Source organism: Mobula hypostoma, chromosome 13 (assembly GCF_963921235.1).
Source record: "Mobula hypostoma chromosome 13, sMobHyp1.1, whole genome shotgun sequence".
In the NCBI taxonomy this organism is placed as follows: Eukaryota; Metazoa; Chordata; class Chondrichthyes; order Myliobatiformes; family Myliobatidae; genus Mobula; species Mobula hypostoma.
Genome location: NC_086109.1, coordinates 61,972,594 through 61,995,835, shown reverse-complemented (window position 1 = coordinate 61,995,835; position 23,242 = coordinate 61,972,594). Strand labels below are relative to the sequence as shown.

At 42.6% G+C, this 23,242-nt stretch overlaps 1 protein-coding gene across 3 annotated transcripts in view; it reads left to right on the top strand.

Annotated features, from left to right (window-relative positions):
* The window catches only part of asb7 (ankyrin repeat and SOCS box containing 7), a 74,231-nt gene that overhangs the window by 37,104 nt on the left and 13,885 nt on the right, over window positions 1-23,242 (top strand). For all 3 annotated transcript variants that reach the window (XM_063065814.1, XM_063065815.1, XM_063065816.1), the window contains exon 3: window positions 14,098-14,703. In XM_063065814.1, the coding sequence (XP_062921884.1) occupies window positions 14,098-14,703 (606 nt within the window). The remainder of the gene's footprint in view (window positions 1-14,097; window positions 14,704-23,242) is intronic.

Here is a 23,242-nt window from a genome sequence, read left to right as displayed (position 1 = left end):
GAGAGTAGGAATGCGATGAGGTGGAGGATAAATGCGTGGCTGAGGGATTGGAGCAGGGGGCAGGGATTCAAGTTTTTGGATCATTGGGACCTCTTTTGGCGTAGGTGTGACCTGTACAAAAAGGACGGGTTACACTTAAATCCTAGGGGGACCAATATCCTGGCAGGGAGATTAGCGGGGGCTACTGAGGTGACTTTAAACTAGAATGGTTGGGGGGTGGGAATCAAATTAAAGCGGCTAGGTGTGAGGAGGTTAGTTCACAACAGAGGGATGGGAACCAGTGCAGAGAGACAGAGGAGTGTAAAGTGAGCGTAGAAGCAAAAAGTACAAAGGGGAAAAGTAAAAGTGGCAGGCCGACAAATCCAGGGCAAGCATTAAAAAGGGCTAAGAGAGTTGTAAAAGAGCGCCTGAAGGCTTTATGTGTCAATGCAAGGAGCATTCGTAATAAGGTGGATGAATTGAAAGTGCAGATTGTTATTAATGATTATGATATAGTTGGGATCACAGAGACATGGCTCCAGGGTGACCAGGGATGGGAGCTCAACGTTCAGGGATATTCAATATTCAGGAGGGATAGACACGAAGGAAGGGGAGGTGGGGTGGCGTTGCTGGTTAAAAAAGAGATTAACGCAATAGAAAGGAAGGACATAAGCCGGGAAGATGTGGAATCGATATGGGTAGAGCTGCGTAACACTAAGGGGCAGAAGACGCTGCTGGGAGTTGTGTACAGGCCACCTAACAGTAGTAGTGAGGTCGGAGATGGTATTAAACAGGAAATTAGAAATGTGTGCAATAAAGGAACAGCAGTTATAATGGGTGACTTCAATCTACATGTAGACTGGGTGAACCAAATTGGTAAAGGTGCTGAGGAAGAGGATTTCTTGGAATGTATGCGGGATGGTTTTTTGAACCAACATGTCGAGGAACCGACTAGAGAGCAGGCTATTCTGGACTGGGTTTTGAGCAATGAGGAAGGGTTAATTAGCGATCTTGTCGTGAGAGGCCCCTTGGGTAAGAGTGACCATAATATGGTGGAATTCTTCATTAACATGGAGAGTGACGTAGTTAATTCAGAAACAAAGGTTCTGAACTTAAAGAGGGGTAACTTTGAAGGTATGAGACATGAATTAGCTAAGATAGACTGGCAAATGACACTTCAAGGATTGACGGTGGATATGCAATGGCAGGCATTTAAAGGTTGCATGGATGAACTACAACAATTGTTCATCCCAGTTTGGCAAAAGAATAAATCAAGGAAGGTAGTGCACCCGTGGCTGACAAGAGAAATTAGGGATAGTATCAATTCCAAAGAAGTAGCATACAAATTAGCCAGAGAAAGTGGCTCACCTGAGGACTGGGAGAAATTCAGAGTTCAGCAGAGGAGGACAAAGGGCTTAATTAGGAAGGGGAAAAAAGATTATGAGAGAAAACTGGCAGAGAACATAAAAACGGACTGTAAAAGCTTTTATAGATATGTAAAAAGGAAAAGACTGATAAAGACAAATGTAGGTCCCCTGCAAACAGAAACAGGTGAATTGATTATGGGGAGCAAGGACATGGCAGACCAATTGAATAATTACTTTGGTTCTGTCTTCACTAAGGAGGACATAAATAATCTTCCAGAAATAGTAAGGGACAGAGGGTCCAGTGAGATGGAGGAACTGAGCGAAATACATGTTAGTAGGGAAGTGGTGTTAGGTAAATTGAAGGGATTGAAGGCAGATAAATCCCCAGGGCCAGATGGTCTGCATCCCAGAGTGCTTAAGGAAGTGGCCCAAGAAATAGTGGATGCATTAGTGATAATTTTTCAAAACTCGTTAGATTCTGGACTAGTTCCTGAGGATTGGAGGGTGGCTAATGTAACCCCACTTTTTAAAAAAGGAGGGAGAGAGAAACCGGGGAATTATAGGCCGGTTAGCCTAACGTCGGTGGTGGGGAAACTGCTGGAGTCAGTTATCAAGGATGTGATAACAGCACATTTGGAAAGCGGTGAAATGATCGGACAAAGTCAGCATGGATTTGTGAAAGGAAAATCATGTCTGACGAATCTCATAGAATTTTTTGAGGATGTAACTAGTAGAGTGGATAGGGGAGAACCAGTGGATGTGGTATATTTGGATTTTCAAAAGGCTTTTGACAAGGTCCCACACAGGAGATTAGTGTGCAAACTTAAAGCACATGGTATTGGGGGTAAGGTATTGGTGTGGGTGGAGAATTGGTTAGCAGACAGGAAGCAAAGAGTGGGAATAAACGGGACCTTTTCAGAATGGCAGGCGGTGACTAGTGGGGTACCGCAAGGCTCAGTGCTGGGACCCCAGTTGTTTACAATATATATTAATGACTTGGATGAGGGAATTAAATGCAGCATCTCCAAGTTTGCGGATGACACGAAGCTGGGTGGCAGTGTTAGCAGTGAGGAGGATGCTAAGAGGATGCAGGGTGACTTGGATAGGTTGGGTGAGTGGGCAAACTCATGGCAGATGCAATTTAATGTGGATAAATGTGAAGTTATCCACTTTGGTGGCAAAAATAGGAAAACAGATTATTATCTGAATGGTGGCCGATTAGGAAAAGGGGAGGTGCAACGAGACCTGGGTGTCATTATACACCAGTCATTGAAAGTGGGCATGCAGGTACAGCAGGCGGTGAAAAAGGCGAACGGTATGCTGGCATTTATAGCGAGAGGATTCGAGTACAGGAGCAGGGAGGTACTACTGCAGTTGTACAAGGCCTTGGTGAGACCACACCTGGAGTATTGTGTGCAGTTTTGGTCCCCTAATCTGAGGAAAGACATCCTTGCCATAGAGGGAGTACAAAGAAGGTTCACCAGATTGATTCCTGGGATGGCAGGTCTTTCATATGAAGAAAGACTGGATGAACTGGGCTTGTACTCGTTGGAATTTAGAAGATTGAGGGGGGATCTGATTGAAACGTATAAGATCCTAAAGGGATTGGACAGGCTAGATGCGGGAAGATTGTTCCCGATGTTGGGGAGGTCTAGAACGAGGGGTCACAGTTTGAGGATAGAGGGGAAGCCTTTTAGGACCGAGGTTAGGAAAAACTTCTTCACACAGAGAGTGGTGAATCTGTGGAATTCTCTGCCACAGCAAACTGTTGAGGCCAGTTCATTAGCTATGTTTAAAAGGAAGTTAGATATGGCCCTTGTGGCTACAGGGGTCACGGGGTATGGAGGGAAGGCTGGGTTCTGAGTTGGATGATCAGCCATGATCATAATAAATGGCGGTGCAGGCTCGAAGGGCCGAATGGCCTACTCCTGCACCTATTTTCTATGTTTCTATGTTTCTATGTATCCCCAGGTATTTGTAATCCTCCACCATGTCCACACTGACCCCCTGGATGGAAACAGGGGTCACCGGTACCTTAGCTCTCCTCAGGTCCACCACCAGTTCTTTAGTCTTTTTCACATTAAGCTGCAGATAATTCTGCTCAGACCATGTGACAAAGTTTCCCACCGTAGCCCTGTACTCATCTCCCTTGCTGATGCATCCAGCTATGGCAGAGTCATCAGAAAACTTCTGAAGATGACAAGACTCTGTGCAGTAGTTGGAAGTCCGAGGTGTAGATGGTGAAGAGATTAGATTATGAGGACACGCAGTCCTCTTTTATTGTCATTTAGTAATGCATGCATTAGGAAATGATACAATATTTCTCCGGTGTGATATCACAGAAACACAGGACAGACCAAGACTGAAAAACTAACAAAACCACATAATTATAACATATAGTTACAACAACAGTGCAACAATACCATAACTTGATGAAGAACAGGCCATGATCACAGTAAAAAAAAATTCAAAGTCTCTCAAAAGTCTCACATCTCACTCAGATGGGAGAAGGAAGAAAACTCTCCCTGACACGCCCAACCACAGTCCGACTGAGTCGTCCGAAAACTTTGAGCCTCGAGTACCGAGCACCATCTCTGCCGAACGCTTTGACCTCGGCCTTGCTCGTCAGCAGCAGGCAAAGCCGAGGATCTGGGGCCTTCCCTCCAGAGATTCTTGATTGCACAGTAGCAGAGGCAGCGAACCGGGCATTTCAGAAGGTTTTCTCCAGATGTTCCTCTGCTTCTCACGTCTGTCTCTATCAAATCAGAATTGTGCACGGCCCCTAGTTAACAAATACGATATCATTTCACCGGAGAGCTGCGTGCGCTTCAATCATTAACATCAATAGAATACACCAAAAGTGAGATGGGAAGTCCTGGTGACCCATTAAAAATCCCTTTCACTCTGTTTTACGGATCCACAAATAACATGTAATTGATTGAAACCCTGTCCTGTTCAGTTATTGAAGCTTCAAAGCTTCTATTTCCTACAGCAACAAGCAATCTGCTGGAGTAAATGAAAAAAATCAAGTAGCGTTGTTAGAAGGGAGGAATTATTGACATTGAGTCAAAGCCCTGCATCAGGATTTCAATTACTTTCCCTCAATAGATGCTGATCAACTTGCTGAGTTCCTCCAGCAGATTGTTTGTTGCACCTGATTCTAGCATCTGCAGACTCTTGTCTCACTTATTTCTAGTTATGGCACTTAAAGAATTTAAACTTACAACACACTTGTGTGGACGGTAGTGTGCAGATTACTCTGGGTTAACTTGCACAGATGTGAACCAATTCGACCCAAATTTGTACTCTAAGAACTGAACTAAATATTGCTACTAATAATTTCAGTGGGTGTTAACTCATCGTAGAAAATAATGCCTTGTTGCTTTTACTTTCATATTAGATGGTTTTATCCTTTTTCATTCTCTCGATCATCGTTAATACTGCATAACTTTCTGATGTTTTTAGCATGATTTGGTTCTGCTTTTCAGACTCAGGTTTTCAAGATCTGTTTCGTAGTATATATCACTGAATTTTTGATTGTTTTCTAACTCAGTAGATGGCAGTGTTAACCAATGGAGAGGGCAAGCATTTTGAGATTCATTTCTTTGGAACCTGAGTAATTCCAAACTGATGCTTTTGTTAAAATTTTTAATAATCATTTTTCAATCCAAAATTAATTTTATGTATTTAAATCTTATCTGAATTTTTCACTGATAACTGCAAAAATGGTGATGTCTTTGTAAATTTGAATTTCAAGTAATTTGGAGCATGATGATAAATAAAAGTGATTTTGTTTCAGCTTTCTGATATAGCAACTAGAGCTTTCTATAGATTGCAACTAAACCAACATCCTCTTAGGATTTTTTTGTTAGCTTTTTAAAAAAAAATGTGTTAATTTACATACTATGCTCTCGTGGTGTTCATTTAATTAAGTTTCCAAGTCAGAATCTCATGGACTGGAGTCTCGACCAATGAATTGAACATCATCTGGTCACCTACCTCAATGCAATATTGAAAAAGTATTGCTTTTTCAGAAGAGCTGTGAAGCTGTGTCTCATCCTTGCACTCAGAAGAATGTTAGTGAAGCTATGACCATAATTAAAGATTTTAGGTCATGCTAATATTTTCTATGCCAACACAAACCATTCATCTGTACATGGGATCTTACTAAATGCAAAAAATAAAATGGTGGTTGCATTATAGATAATTTATTCTGAGCATTTTGGAATGCACAAAACATTATCCAATTATGTAATTTTAATCCTTCATGGAGGAATTAAAAATTGTAAGATTTTCCTTATTAAAACTTGTTTGCCAATGCTGTCGACTATTATTGCCTGCAACACACATCAAAGTTGCTGGTGAACGCAGCAGGCCAGGCAGCATCTCTAGGAAGAGGTACAGTCGACGTTTCAGGCCGAGACCCTTCATCAGGACTAACTGAAGGAAGGACTAACTTCCTTCAGTTAGTCCTGACGAAGGGTCTCGGCATGAAACGTCGACTGTACCTCTTCCTAGAGATGCTGCCTGGCCTGCTGCGTTCACCAGCAACTTTGATGTGTGTTGCTTGAATTTCCAGCGTCTGCAGAATTCCTGTTGTTTGGACTATTATTGCCTGCTACTTATTGCCCTGAGAGCGTTATGTAGAGTGACAAAGTGTTGCCCTGACCATCTCAGGCAGCAGATACATTTCTTTGAAGGGAGTCAGTGATCTGGTGTTGGTGGTGTTACGTACCCCATAACTGGGTTGCCAAACCAGCAGAAATGGACCACTTAGTTGGAGTCTGGATTACTGGAACTAAGAAAGTTTTATTAAAGAAATAAGCAACACAGTACTCTAATAGTAAGGATATAAATGCAACAGGTTAGCAATGAATAAACGCTCATGTACACAGAACTAGGATAATAGGATCAATCAAGCTCTATTGCAGTCTAGGGGTAAAATGATCAGTCTCAAGTGACACAGAGTTCAGTTCAGTTTAGTTCAGTTCGCAGTAAATGCCGTTGTGCCGTTGGGGAGGGAGAGAGAGGACGAATGAATATGCAAATTGGATTCCAAACAGACCTTCGATATTCCTCGCAGTTAGCTTTCGGGCGAGCCCTTTGTAATGTCTTCTGAGGTCACCGACTGTGACCCCTCCATTCCAGATACGATCGTTCTTCTGCAGTGAACCCAGCACCCAGGCAAGGGTGGACACACACACCGGGTTCCCGCCCGACCGCACCTTTCCACCCTGTGCGTCTATGGCTGGTCCCGCGACCAGACCTCCAAAACTCCCACCAACTTGTGGGGGCACACCGCTTCCAGGGTCTCGTTACCTCGTGGTGTCGTGTGTGTCTTACCTTAGCGAACCTGTTCTTTTTATCCCCCTGCTGGGGTATCGCCTGTCCATCAAACTTCAAACAGTTCGGGTTCAAAGCAACCGGTCTCTGACAATACTCGGAACTGTGTCTCCTTTCAGTAATCTCTCTCGTCTCTCTCTTATTAGCATTTTGAATGTTCCCCCATTGTCCTCTTATCGGCATCAATTTTCTGATAATTTGGTCTGTTGTCACACCCCTATCCTTCAAGGATTTTTACCGGGGTAAAAATTATAGTCATGAATACACTATTAGATACACGCAGATATACATGTTTATCAGCTATTTGGCTAATACAAAGAATTTTAAGTTGTCAACACCTGACAGACAGTCAGCAATCACATTTTCTGTTCCTTTTATATGTGTTATTTTAATAATCCTCTAAATCCAGGCTCCAACTTAGCAAACTTCATAGTGGCCAAAAACACTAATGAGTGGTGATCAGTGTAACTTCTCAGTGGTTTTCGCCCCAGACACAGATAACAAGGATCGTCCCATACCAACTTAGCATTCTTTGGCAAGGGCTTAGTAAGAGGGTGGGTACTATCCGCAAAGTTGTTTCTTTTTCTGCAAAACTTCCGATAGTACCCCACCATCTCCAAGAACCTTCTCAGGGCTCTCTTGTCTGTCGGGGTGGGGACTTCAGAGATAGCCCGCACCTTAGCTTGCATTGGAGCCAGCTGCCCCTGTCCTACCACAAATCCCAGATAAGTGACCTTCGCGTGGCTGAACTCACTTTTTGCGAGGTTCACTGTCAGGCTGGCTTCAGACAGCCGTTTGAACAGTGCCACAATGTGCTTTTCCCACGTGTCACTCCAGACCACTATATCGCCAATATACACTTCTGTGTTCTTTAGCCCGGTTGTCACTGATTTAATCATTCTATAGGGGTGTTGCTCACTAGGCTGACCTGATGTGACAACAGCTCCATGTCCCAGCTCCTTGCATCACCTCAGGACATCTGGACCTACGTGTGCGTGCCGTTTAATTAGCTCTCTTAGCGGGTCGCTTTGTTCAGGGATTAAGGGAGAGAACTCATCAGCAAAGTTGGTCAACACAACACTTACCTTTTCAAAGTGGGTTTTCCCCTTATCAGGTGGCACCCTAGCCTCATTAATTTTCATGATATTACCAGCTAGATCTGTTTTCTGATCGTGATGAGCTTTTAACATGTTAATATCCTCCAAATGTTTTAACTCGCATCTGCAATAGTCAATAACATCCTTCCTCCTGTGCAGCCAGTAAAGTTCTTTCATGATTCCGCCAACTGTTTTTCTCCCCCCAAAATGTCCACTGAGGGGTATCTTGTGGACCGAGTTAAGAATCTCATCCCCATAAATTTTTGGCACCATCCCCCATTCCTCATCTGCGAGCATGGTACTTGGTCTCCCTTTCTTCCTTAGCACTCCCTTCTCCACACAATAGCCTACTGGCTCCCTTTTTAATTCTGCCTCAGAGAGAGCTGTCTCCGCCGAAACCATCAGCTCCTCGTCTCGCTCCTGTGCCTGTACAAATTCCTGCCTGGCTAATGCTAAGTCTGCCTCCGCTCCCTCACTTCCTCCTGTTCCACTATGCTCCTTCTTTGCACTTTCTACCTCCCCCTGGTACAAGGCTGGTAGAAACGTCTCAGCCAATTCTATATTTACGTCGGCAGCCTTTCTAGACATACACTGAGTCACTGCGCAAACGGGATGAACCTGAAAGTCCATGGGCGGGGCTTCAATGCTGGCAGGCTGGCTTGTCAGTTTTACTGCTGAGAACACATTTCCGCCAGCGAGGTCATTACTGAGTAAGACTTCCACGCCTTTCATCGGTAGTTCGGGCCTCACCCCGATCGTGACCGGTCCAGAGACCAAGTCGCTTTTTAGGTGTATCTGGTGCAAAGGTACTGCCTCAGTCCCTTTCCCAATGCCTTTTATGACCCTGACTTTCCCAGTCTCGGTCTCTGAACTAAAGTCTAACACACTCTTTAATATTAATGACTGACACACTCCCGTGTCTCTCCAGATCCGTACTGGAACTGGGTTTAACCCCTCCTTCACCGACACCAATCCGGCCGAGATAAACCTCTCGCGCCCTTCCTGAACTTTGTCAGCCCTCTTCTCTCCTAGCGGTTTGCTTACCAGCTCAGTACAGCCAGTTGGAACCACCACCTTTCCTTTTCCCGTCTCCTTCTTTGGGGCAAAGCACCTGGACGCAAAGTGTCCGACTTTCCCACAGTTATAACATACGACCCCAGGAGACTTCCTACCAAACTGCTCCCGGTCTACCTTATCCTTCTCACTAGTCCCCGGCTTACTTTCTGACTTTTCTGGCGGACTCTCCCCGCTGTCCTGACTACCCTTCTGGTAGCCTTTACTCGGAGCAAACTTCGTTTTATGTGTCAACGCGTACTCATCCGCTAACTTAGCAGTTGCGGCTGAAGTGTCTGCCTCTTTCTCATCTAGGTAGGGTCTCATACCTTCAAGGACGCAACCTTTAAACTGCTCAATCAGGATCAGCTGTAGCAGTCTGTCATAATCCCCATTGACCCCTTTCGAGGCGCACCAACGCTCACAATATGTCTGCAGCTCACGGGCAAACTCTAGATACGTGCGGCCCCACTGCTTCCTCGCATTCCAGAACCTCTGCCAGTATGCCTCCGGGACCAACTCATAAATCCTGAGGATGGCCTCTTTCACCACCTCGTACCTCTGGGCATCTTCTGCGGACAAAGCCGAGTAAGCTTGTTGGGCTTTTCCTTTAAGTACACTCTGAAGCAAAACAGCTCACTTATCCCTCGGCCAGTCCTGACTTGCAGCAACTTTTTCAAAATGGAGAAAGTACTGCTCCACATCGGTATCGTCAAATGGGGGAACCAGCCTAACCTCCTGGGTCACCCTGAACCCTCCACCTTGGTTCGGCATGGGCCCCTGCTCTGCCATCATCTTTAACCTCTCCAGCTCGAATTCCCTTTCCCTCTGTTTCTCCAACCGCCTCTCTTCTCACTCCAACTGCCTCTCTTTCTCTTCTCACTCCAACTGCCTGCTTTTCTCTCTCCCCCCTCTCCACCCTCTTCCCCCCCCCCCCATTCTAACTGCTTCTCTCTCTCTTCGTGTTGTAGCTGTCTTACCCGGAACTTGTGCTCAAGTCTTAATTTTTCAATCTGCACCTGTACTGCGTCTTCACCAGGTTTTCCAATAGACATCACCTCCAGCTCCCCTTGGGGAAACACACCTTTAGACACATAATGCTCTATGATAGCTCTGTGTATCTCCTCTCTCCTCATTGTCGACTTCCCCTTAACAAGATTCAACCGTTTGGCCACAGCTGCCAATTCTACTTTCCTGGCATCCTCTAATGCCTCCAAAGTCGGCGCCTTTAGAAATTCCTCAATCTCCATTTCTGCTGTTTGCCTTTCTTTCGGGAATTTTAACCCAATCAATTTACCCTGTCCCAAATTTAGCGTTCAAAATCACGGACGAGAACCCCACTTATGTTACGTACCCCGTAACTGGGTTGCCAAACCAGCAGAAATGGACCACTTAGTTGGAGTCTGGATTACTGGAACTAAGAAAGTTTTATTAAAGAAATAAGCAACACAGTACTCTAATAGTAAGGATATAAATGCAACAGGTTAGCAATGAATGAACGCTCATGTACACAGAACTAGGATAATAGGATCAATCAAGCTCTATCACAGTCTAGGGGTAAAATGATCAGTCTCAAGTGACAGAGTTCAGTTCAATTTAGTTCAGTTCGCAGTAATCGCTGTTGTGCCGTTGGGGAGGGAAAGAGAGAATGAATGAATATGCAAATTGGATTCCAAACAGACCTTCGATATTCCTTGCAGTTAGCTTTCGGGCGAGCCCTTTGTAATGTCTTCTGAGGTCACCGACTGTGACCCCTCCATTCCAGATACGATCGTTCTTCTGCAGTGAACCCAGCACCCAGGCAAGGGTGGCCACACACACCGGGTTCCCGCCCGACCGCACCTTTCCACCCTGTGCGTCTATGGCTGGTCCCGCGACCAGACCTCCAAAACTCCCACCAACTTGTGGGGGCACGCCGCTTCCAGGGTCTCGTTACCTCGTGGTGTTGTGTGTGTCTTGCCTTAGCGAACCTATTCCTTTTATCCCCCTGCTGGGGTATCACCTGTCCATCAAACTTCAAACAGTTCGGGTTCAAAGCAACCGGTCTCTGACAATACTCGGAACTGTGTCTCCTTTCGGTAATCTCTCTCTTCTCTCTCTTATTAGCATTTTGAATGTTCCCCCATTGTCATCTTATCGGCATCAATCTTCTGATAATTTGGTCTGTTGTCACAGTGGTAGGAATTACAAGAATTTTGTAGATTTCCTGGTACTAAACAAGAATAAGCATACTAACAAATTTGAAATTAGGGCTTTTAGAATTTTCAGTCTCTAGGTTAAACATCCATTTTATGACTGCTAGGTTTCTATAGATTTTCATCCATCAATCAGAATTGTAGACAAGAGACTTTAAAAACTAGCACAATGAGTCTACTATATTACCAGAGTTGGGCTTTTTCAGTTAATCACATTAACAAATTCTTTTAGTGTAAAGGCTTTGGATAGTTGTCAGTTTTTATTGTTGAGAATATAGATAATCTATTTAATTTCTATTCTGTTATATTGTCAATAAAGCAATTGAAAGTCCTGGGTTCAGTACCAATGGGATGGATGGAGGGAGGAGAATTGTACTGCAATTGCCTTTACTGATTATCATCCAAAGCCCTGCAACAAATGGAGAGACAAAAGACTACAGTTGCCAATATCTGGAGGAACTCTATAGGTGGGGTAGCACTGTGAGTGGGGAGGAATGCTGCATTATGCTCCTGCTTCATCACTTCCCCTCCCCTTTACATAGGTTATCTCCTCTCTCTACTGTCAGTTGTCATACAGAGATTTAATTTTCCCTTTACTTAGATGCTACTTGAACTAATGAATTCCTCTAGATAGCAGACTGTTGCTTCACAGGAAATGTGCAGGTATAGGCTGTAAGCTGGGAATCAATTAGAGTTAGCAAAACTTTGTTCCTACTTGATTGCAGGCTATATATCGAGCTTTACGAGAAGAATGGCACGTGTTGAATGTTGTAGCTCCTGGTACCAAATGAAAGTGCTCTAACTATGATACTGTGATATAGCCTAGGATATGCTGGGGCATGTCCTCAGTAGTGAAACATTGGGTCATCGGGTGTTTTCGCATCTTTCAACATCAGTCCCTTGCCCAAACAACCTAGCCAGGGTTATTCAGGCCCTGACACTGGTCCACGGGTCACACCTCCTGATCCATAGCCATCTGGAGGCTCACTCAGCAGTCTCTGTGATGGTCCTGATGACTTTTCTTTGCAGCGCCTGTAATGCCGAGGAGCGAGTAGGTTCTGCAGAGTGACCATCTAGCAAAATTTCTATCCCCCACCTCTATGTACCCTCTGGCACTGCTAAATGACTCTCAAAGAAAATAATATCCATTTATTTAACATGTTATCACATCATGATAATTCCACTCCAAATTTAGGCATTGTTGCTATGAAAGTGAATTTGTCAGCTGATTTGCACATTATAGGATTCTCAAGCAAAATAAAATAGAAGTTAATTAAATGGTTTTAGTGTTATTGTTTAAGCAAGGATTGTAGCTAGGGGGTTCATGGAGAGTGCTTCTGTATAATGCCTTAGGACTCTTATCAGTCAGATTTAAATTGAATGTGATTATTAAGGTCTACACCACAGAATCAGAATTTTCAGCGTCACCAGTCTATGCTGCCCTTTGCACCACTAAAATCTCTAATTGACCCTTATCAGTAAAACTGCTGATTCCATCACATGACTAACAACTACGCACATCTCAAGGGAAAGCTATACACAATGTACTGCTCTGCTACCTTGATACTTTGTGGTGAACATTGCAAATCTGAATTCTAAAGCTGTAGATGGTGATCTGCGGATTTGCTTTTCAGGTCATAGAAACCAAGAATGAAAGACTAGCAGTTAGGAATCAATATTATCACAGTTTTATACAATGTAAAATTTGTTGTTTTGTGGCAACAGTATCATGCAAAGCACAAACTTACTGTAAACTTTAAATAGTGTGGGGGGGGGGAATAATGAGGTAGTGTTCATGACCATTTAGAAATCTGATGACAGATGGGAAGCACCTGTTCCTGAATTGTAGAGTGTGGACTTAGGGCTTTGGAAACTCCTCGCTGACAGTAGTAACAAGGAGAGGGCAGTTCCTGGCTGGTGACAGTCATTAATCATGGATGCTGCCATCTTGAAGAAGCCCTTAGCGGTGGGCAAGGTTGTGATGGAACTGCCTGAATCTACAGCCTCTGACATTCCTGTGCATTGGAGCCTCCATACCAGGCAGTGATGCAACCAGTCAGAATAGTCTGCACTCCACCATACATCTTTAGAAATTTGTTTACATACAAAATCTCCTCAAATTCCTAATGAAGTGGAACCACTGACATGCTTCATGATTAAATCAATGTGTTTTGCCCGGAACGGAGCATCAGATGTTGTCACTCAGTATCCCGTGGTATTTTGCATCAAATAAAGTATTTCTCTATCAGCTAGCTTGTACACAATGAAATAATTAGGTATGTCATTAAGGAGTAAACCATTTAGAACCAAGATGAAAATAAACATCACAGTGTTGAATTATTGAAAACAAAAAAGTAAGTTCTCTGGTATGAAACAAATTATAGGATTTAGAGATTGTGCCATATTGCTGCACTGCTGCTGAAAAGCGTAATGAATAGTGCAGCAGACTTAAGGTGAAAGTTGGCCTACTACATTTTTGTCTGTCATCTGTTTCAGATTTTGTTTGAGAGAGATTTTCTCTTAAGGAAAATTCACATATTCCTCTTTAGCTGGAATCATGGGTAGTATAGAGGCCAGGTAGGCCCAAGTTTAACACCAACAGCAGGGTTGAACTCTCTCTGTGTTACACAGAGATGTCAATCTGGAGCTTGAGCTTGAAACTGGTGTGGTAGTTGAATCTGCATTGTTGTGGTTCAGAGAGGAATGTGCTACTGTGGTTCAAAATATGAATCAATCGTGCCACCACATTTTTGTTTCAGTATCATGAGGTTATTACAGTATTAGGCTAACTTCTAGGTAAACTGAAGGGCTGATGTGTTTGTCACAAGCAGTGAAACCAGTTTCAAACTATCCCCCTACGTAAGTAAAACTGAGCTGAAGATTGCTTAGCTGTCTGGAAAAGACAGAGACTATTAGATTTCAATGTACTGTTTTCAGGGAAAGTTTCATTCATCTGGAATAATTTTAAGTGTATTATTTGATGTTATGTTTTTACAATGCAATTAATTAAGATGATAACACTGATTTAGTACTGTCTTTTAAATTGCTTTTAATCTTTTTCAGCTGATCCCACTGTTAAAGATTTAATTGGAGGCTTCACTGCTTTGCATTACGCAGCCATGCACGGCCGAGCACGAATTGCACGGTTGATGTTGGAATCTGAACACAGACCTGATATTATTAATGCTAAAAGCAACGATGGATGGACTCCTCTTCATGTGGCTGCCCATTATGGCAGGGATTCATTTGTGAAGCTTTTGCTGGAATTTAAAGCTGAAGTTGACCCGCTCAGTGACAAAGGCACAACGCCACTTCAGTTGGCTATCATCAGAGAACGCTCAAGCTGCGTGAAAATTCTTTTGGACCACAATGCCAATATTGATATTCAGAATGGTTTCTTGTTACGATATGCAGTGATCAAAAGCAACCACTCTTACTGTCGAATGTTCCTTCAAAGAGGAGCAGACACAAACCTTGGGCGCTTGGAGGATGGACAAACACCATTACATTTATCTGCGCTGAAAGATGATGTGCTTTGTGCAAGGATGTTACATAACTATGGTGCAGATTGTAATACAAGGAACTATGAAGGGCAGACTCCCCTGGCTGTCTCTGTTAGTCTATCTGGAACTAGCAGACCCTGTCTGGATTTCTTGCAGGAAGTTACAAGTAAGTTATTTAAGTTTTTTTTTGAAAGAAAAATCAAAGGAAGCAGACCTCTAGAAATTGCCTTCACTTTTGAATATGAAATTCAAACGCAATTGTGTGAGTAGATGAGAAAGCAAACTAATTTGTTTTTTTTAATGCTGATTGGAAGTTAATTAGTCAGTCAACACAACGACAGAGAAACAGACCTTTCAGCCCATCTGATCCGTGCTGAAATATTATTATGCGTAGTCCAATCATACAAAACATAGAAAATAGGTGCAGGAGTAGGCCATTCGGCCCTTCGAACCTGCACCGCCATTCAGTATGATCATGGCTGATCATCCAACTCAGAATCCTGTACCTGCCTTCTCTCCATACCCCTGCATCCAGACCATAGCCCTCCATACCCTTCCCATCCATGTACCTATTTAAATTTCTCTTAAACGTGGAAATTGAACCTGTATCTACCTCTGCTGGCAGCTCATTCCACACTCTCACCACTCACTGAGTTAAGAAGTTCCCCCTTGTGTTCCCCTTAAACATTTTACCTTTCATCCTTAACCCATGACCTCTAGTTCTAGACTTACCCAACCACAGTGGAAAAGAAGCTGCTTGCATTTACCCTAACAATGCCCCTCATTTTATATACTTCCATCAAATCTCCTCTTATTCTCCTGCTCCCCAGGCAATAAAATCCTAACCTATCCAACTTTTCCCTGTAACTCAGCTCCTCAAGTCCCGGCAACATCTTTGTAAATTTTCTCTGCACTCTTTCAATCTTATTGATATCTTTCCTGTAGGTAGGTAACCAGAACTGCACATAATACTCCAAATTAGGCCTTACCAATATCTGATATCACTGTGGAAGACAATATTAGTATGCCAGAAGTTTGAGGGTGTCAAGGGGCAGAAGTGAGTGCAGTTGCTATTGTTAGGGAGATGGTGCTTGGGAAACTGAAAGGTCTGAAGTCACCTGGATCTGATGGACTATACTCAGGGTTCTAAAAGAGGTACCTGAAGAGATTGTGGAGGCATTAGTAATGATCTTTCAAGAATCAATTGATTCTAGCATAGTTTGGGGACTGGAAAATTGCATATGTTACACCACTCTTCAAGAAGGGAGAAAAGCAGAAGAAAGAAAATTATAGGCCAGTTAGCCTGACCTCAGTGATTGGGAAGATGTTGGAGTCGATTGTTAAGGATGTGGTTTCGGGGTATTTGAAGGCACATGACAAAGTAGACCAAAGTCAGCATGGTTTCCTTAAGGGAAAATATTGCCTGACACATCTGTTGGAAAACTTTAAAGGTATTGCAGACAGGATAGACAAAGGAGAATTGGTGGATGTTGTGCACTTGGATTTTCAGAAGGCCTTTGACAAGGATGTCCCACAGGGTTCTGTATTGGGACCGCATTTTATTTTACATTGTATATCAACAAATTGGTTGATGAAATTGAATGCTTTGTGGCCAAGATTGCAGATGATATGAAGATAGATGGAGGAGCAGGTAGTGCTAAGGAAGAAGAGAGGCTGCAGAGAGACTTAGATAAGAAGAATGGGCAAAGACGTGGCAGATGAATAGTGTTGAGAAGTGTATGGTCATGAACTTTGATAGTAGGAATAAAAGCATAAAGCTTTATTTAAACAGAGAGAAAATTCAAAAAGCTGAGGCGCAAAGGGATTTGGAGTCCCTGTGTAGGATTCCCTAAAGGTAAATTTGCAGGTTGAGTTGGTGGTGAGGAAGACAAATGCAGTGTTCACATTCATTTCAAGAGGACTAGAATTTAAAAGCAAGTGAGGCTGTTTAAGGCACTGGTGAGGCCTCACGGAGAATTGTGAGCAGTTTTAGACCCCTTATTTAAGAAGGGATCTGCTGACATTGGAGAAAGTTCAGAGGAGGCTTGTGAGAATGATTCCCGAAATGAAAGGGTTGTGATATGAGCAGCATTTGAAGACTCTGGACCTAGACACACTGGAATTGAGAAGAATGAGGGAGGATCTCATTGAAACCCATCAAATGTTGAAGGCCCAGATAGAGTGGATGTTAAGAGGATGTTTCCTTTGGTGGGGGGGGGGGGTCTAAGACCAGAGGGCACAGCCTCAAAATAAAGAGATGTCCATTTAGAATGGAGATGAGGAATTTCTTTGGCAAGGGGATGGTAAATCTGTGGAATTCATTGCCACAGGCAGCTGTGGAGGCCAGGTCATTTAAGGCAGAGGTTGATTAGTCAAGGCATGAAATGTTATGGGGAGAAGGCAGGAGAATGGGGTTGAGAGGGAAATGGATCAGTCATGGTGAAACGGCAGAGCAGACTCATGGGGCAATTGGCGTAATTCTGCTCCTGTGTCTTGTGGTATATGATCTAATGATACAGCTTCAGCATAACATCCCAACTCCAGTGCTCAGTACATTGAAAACCAATGTTCTAAAAGCAATTTTTATGGCCCTGTCTAGCTGTGACACCACTTTCAAGGAAGTATGGATCTGTATTCCTCAGATCGCTCTATTCTACCACACCCCTCAGTGCCCTACTGCGCATCGTGTAAGTCCTACTCTTGTTTGGCTTCCCAAAGTACAACACCACACTTGCCTGCATTAACTTCCATTTGTTATTTTTCAGCCCAATCTTTCAGCTGGTTCTTAAAACTAGAAAAGTCTAAACTAGTTTGCAGAGGATGGTATGAACTATGACAATGAAAAATCTGCAAATAGAAAGCACTTACCTTTGTTCTTTGTATTTGGTGAATTACCTTTGAGCTTCAGTCTGTGCATAACACATTTACAGTAGCTAACTTACACATGAGTATACCACGAGTAGCAGTAAAACAGATGGCTAGTTAAACTTGTTGTAAAGCATATTAGTTTAATGGAGAATAATTTCCTCCTGAATGGATCCATGGAATATTTCACATCCCTACGGGAGAAGATGCTCCTATAGGTCAGCATATTCTATGTATCTTCTTACTGATAGTCCATTCACTTGGAAGTGAGGGTTGACCCATCTACAACTTCAATATGGATACTTGCGTTGACTGAAACAAGGCTCATTGGTGACACACCACTTTGCTACTTGCAGGATATGTTAACTCTTGTGTTTATACCTTACATAGCTTGCCTGTTCAAACAGATGTGGTAGAGTTAGAATTCTAATTTCCAGTTCTCACTGGTGTAACACAACTCTTGTAAAGTCTTCTTCTCAGGACTTCACTTGTTTAACACTCTTAAATTCTGTAGTCTACCAAAGTTGTGTAGAGTTTCCTCTCGATATTTTCAATTGCTTTGTCCTTTAGCCTCCATGCTAGGCAACTTTTCCTGGTTGTCTCGTCCTCTATCTCAATTAAATATATTTTCATGAGCCACAATATGAACTTCCCTACCTACATAATGGATACATTAATTGAATCTGCTTAGTATTTAAAGTTTTATTAAGTCACCTCTCATCCTCTGAATTCCAAGTTTATGCAGTCTGAAGCACACACACAAAATGCTGGAGGAACTTCCAGCATCTGCAGTTTCTCTTGTGTCTCTGTTATACAGTGTAAATTCATAATTCAATCTCATAATTCTATAATTTGTGATGCATTTATTCTGGAGTGTTAAACTGCATGTGGAACACAGGCAATGATCTGAGGAACTGTGCAGTGGCTTTATCACTTATGCATTGCATTTGACATAAAGAGGTATATTAGTTGGCTTCTATAATTTCTGCTGCTTGTTCTCTAGCTGTTATTGAACCTTTGGCTCCCTTAATAAGTGTTCCTTCTGTAAGTGTGATCTTGCGTTTCATCACATTGAATTTAACCTGTGGCCTGAGAACGCACCCTTTGTTCTCTGCCAATCATTTGCTATATAATTGCTTACCTATATCACAGGATTAGTGTAGGTCACTGATAATATGCTGTTTGGTTACAGTAAAACTCTGATAATCCATATCCATTTATTCAGGAAATTCAATCTGGCTCTCGAATTAGTGCATTTGTGAGCTGGTGATACAGAGTGCAAGCAAGGTGTTTGCCAGAGCCCAAAGTTGAGAGTGCTTGTGTATTTCCCTTTCCTTTCAAGTTCCTCAGATTCACTGGCATGTTTATTATACTACTGGAATACATGTAAAAATAATGTTTGCTTGTTGACAGGTATAACATATAACAGTCTGGAAAATCTGATAATCCAACACCATCAGTCTAAAGAATGCCAGATAATTGGAGAGTTTTGAAAATTATGATCTAGCATCTAACTCACTGGGTCTGTTTCCTACTTTATTTAAATGCTTCAGGGCATCTTTTCCTGTGTTTACTTCAAACATATAATGTAGAACAACACAGCAGAGCATAGTTCCTTCAGCTATCCTTTTAAACTATTCCAAGATAAACCTAATGCTTCCCTTCTATGTAGCCTATAACCCTCTATCTTTCATCCATGTGCCTAGGAGTTTCTTAAATGCACCTAATGAATCAGCCTCTACCACCGCCACTGGCAGTATACATTCCAAGCAGTAACCACTCTGTATAAAAAATACTTACCTCAGACATCTTCTCTAAACTTTCCTCCATTCTCCTTAAAAAGATGTCTTCTCACATTAGCCATTGCACTCTATCTATGCATCTTATAATCTTATACACCCCTGTTAAATTGCCTCTCAATTTCCTTTGTTCCAAAGAAAAAAGCCGTAAGCTTGCTCACCTTTTTTCATAAAACATTTTTCACGAGAAAATTTATTCTACTGCTATATCACCTCTTTAGAAAATGATTAATGTGTTGGATATTAGAATAATATCCACTGGTCTGGAAAATCTGCCATCTGGGAACACCAAAATTGCAAGACTGTTGGACCATGAGAGGTTTACTGTACTTTAATTTGATGTGCTTTCACTTTTGCTTTTAATCTTTCGTGTTGTATATTGTTACATACTGTTGTGTCACTGAAGGCCTCAAATGATTCAGATACAATCTATTCTTCACAAGTATTCTCTGAATTTATGTTGTTGACTTAGTTTCAATATTATCTTACAGTTATATCCCTGCAGCTGATGGTAAATTTATTATTAGTTAACCTTCAAGTGAAATAACTTTTTAAATCTACATACAGTTTCTGAAACTGGAAAATTGATGCACCCTCTAGCAGTAGCAGTGTCCCAGTGATTTTTCGTATTATATGTGTTGCAAGAAAAAGAGTTACAGGAAATGAATTCTGTAGACCTTTTGGCAGCGTGAGGCTTTCCCATCATTCAGTCTGTCTATCTTCGAATTCTCCATCTCTCAAACCTTGCAGTCAATGAGCCAACTTTCCTCACCTCTTGTTCCCCTCCCCCTCCTCCATTCTGCCTCACTGTTACGCTCTTTCTGCATTCAACATTTGATCTTTAGAATAAGTTGTAACATACAGTCGTGAGCACTAAAAGCGGTTGGTTTCATGATAATAGATTTCTTTGTGTGGGACTGGGCAGGTGTGAAGGTGATTGGGGTTTCACAGTGGAAAGTCAGCTTTATTTTCAAAAGGGAATTGAAGAAATTGGCTCTCTTAGCTGGTAGAACTTGAGACCACACACAGCTTGTAAATAAAACAGCGGTGTTGGTGTTTAAATGGAGCATCTTGATGTATTCAGGGCAGCAGCACATGATGTGAAGGGGATTTACATTTTTTAAGTGTGTGATTTGCATCTCAAAGGTCCAGCATTCAGTTTCTAATTCTGCAGTAATTTAGGTAATTATTTGTTCACACTTCAACCCCTATTTCTGTAATTTAACAATGCCCCTATCAGCTCCATCCCTGTTGATCTGCTATTTTGTTATTATTTAATTTTCCAGCCGTCCACTCTCTCATGATCTTTCTTTTTGTACCCATCACATTTCAATCTTTCTCTGCTTTTCAGTTTTTTTTCAATCTCCAGTTTCATTCCGATGTATGATGAACTAAAACATTAACTGTTTCCCGCTCTGTGAATGCTGTCTCTCCTGATGTGGCATTTCTAGCATTATCTGTTGAATTTTAGATTTCTCACATTTTAACATAGAACAGTACAGCACGGCAACACACTCTCCAGCCCACAATGTTGTGCAGAATGAGTCATTGAACTCTACAGGGCAGAAACAGGCCCTTCAACCCATCTAGTCCAATGCCAAAACATTAATCTGCCTAATTCCATCAACCTGCATCTGACAACAGCCCTCTGTACCCTTCCCATTCACGTATCTATACAAATTTCTTTAAAATTTAGAATTCAAACCCACATCCACCACTTGCTCTCGCAGCTTGTTCCACACTCTCACCATCCTCTGAGTGTAGATGATCCTCCTCATATTCCCCTTAAACATTTCACCTCTCATTCTTAACCCATGACTTCTGGTTGCAGTCTCACCCAACCTCAGTGGAAAGAGCCTGCTTGTGTTTACCCCATCTATACCCCTCATAATTTTGTATACCTCTATCAAATCTTCCCTCAACCTTCTACGTTCTAGGAATTAAGCCCTAACCTATCACCCTTTCCCTATAACTCAGGTCCTCAAGTCCCTGCGACATCCTTGTACATTTTCTCTCTACTCTTTTAATCTTCTTTGCTTTCCTGTAGGTAGGTGGCCAAAACTGCTCACAGTACTCCAAATTAGGCCACACCAATGTCTTATACAATTTTAACATAACATCCTAACTCCTGTACTCAATACATTGATTTATGAAGGCCAATCTGCCAAAAGCTTTCTCTATGACGCTACCTGTGATGCTACTTTCAAGGAATTAATGGGTCTGTATTCCCTGATCCCTCTGTTCTGCAACACACCTCAGTGCCCTACCATTCACTGTAAGTCCTACCCTAGTTGGTCCTCCTATCATGCAACACTTCACATTTGGCTGCATTAAGTTCCATCTGCCATTATTTAGCCCATTTTTCTAGCTGGTCCAGATCCCACAGCAAGCTATGGTAATTTTCCTGCTGTCCACTACACCCCCAATCTTGGTGTCATCTGTACATTTGCTGATCCAGTTTACCACACTATCATCCACGAAGAAAAAAACAAACTTCATGACATATGTGAGTGATGGTAAATCTGATTCTGATATGGTCTCTATTGTGGACTGAGAGTGGGAAGGGAGCAGGGAGAGGGGAATCATGGGTAGGACGGGGGAAGGGAGAAGGGAACGAGCGGGTAGCACCAGGGAGACATTCTGTAATGATCAATTAACCAATTGCTCAGAATCAAATTACCTTGCCTGGTGTCTCGGCTGAATGTGTACGCACCTGTGCCATGTCTAACCAACCCTGGCACTCCTCTGCCACCTGCCTCACACCCCTCCCATTGTGCTTCACCCTCACAATTCCCAACATCCTTTCCTCCTGCCAGATTTACTAACTCGCTTACCACTCCACGTTGACAAATACAGTACTGTACAAAGGTCTTAGGCACCCTAGCTATATATATGTGCCTATGACTTTTGCATAGTACTGTAGAACACAAACAACAAAGGACCCAACACCGATCCCTGTGGAACCCCAGTAGTAACAGGCCTCCTGTCAGAGAGGCAATCATCTACTACCACTCCCTGGCATCTCCCGCAAAGCCAATGTCTTATCCAAGTTAACACCATAAGACATAGGAGCAGAATTAGGCCACTTGGTCCATTGAGTCTGCTCCGCCATTCAGTTTAGTACCTCCTCTTGAATGCAAAGCGTCTGAACCTTCTTGACCAACCTTTTATGCGGGACCTTGTCAAAGTCCTTGCTGAAGTCAATGTAAACAACATCCACTGCCTCTCCGTCATCAACTTTCCTGGTATGTTCCTTGAAAAACTCTATAGGATAATTTAGACACAACCTACCATACGCAAAGCCATGTTGATTATTCCTAATCAGCCCCTGTCTATCCAAGTACTTATATATCCAATTCCTTAAAATACCTTCCAATAACTGTCCCACTAATATCAAGCTCAATGGCCTATAATTTCCTGGCCTTAAACAATGGAACAATATTTGCTATCTTCCGGTCCTCCTGCACTTCACCTGTGGCTAAGGATATGTTAAGTATCTCTGCTAGGACCCCTGCAATTTCTGCACTAGCTTCCCACAGAGGGCTAATATCATTATGCATGATAATATATCTGTAGAAGCCCTTGGGAGCCTCTTTCACTTCGTCTGCAGAGGAACCTCATACCTTCTTGGAGCCCTCCTAATTTCCTTCATGTGTTCTTGTGCATTTCTTGTACTCAAGTACCTCATTTGTTCCTACCTGCCTATACCTGCTATGCACCCCCTTCTTTTTCTTAACCAGGGCCTCAATATCTCTCAAAACCAAGGTTCCATAAACCTGTTATCCTTGCCTTTTATTCTGACAGGAACATAGAAACTCTGTACTCTCAAAATTTCACTTTTGAAGGCCTCCCACTCACTAAGTACACCTGTGCCAGAAAGCAACCTGTCCCCATCTACGCTTGTCAGATCCTTTCTAATGCCATTAAAATTGCCCTTGCTTCAATTTGGAATCTCAATCCAAGGACCAGATCTATCCTTTCTCATAATTACTTTGAAACTAATGGTGGTATGATTGCTAGATGCAAAGTGTTCCCCCACAC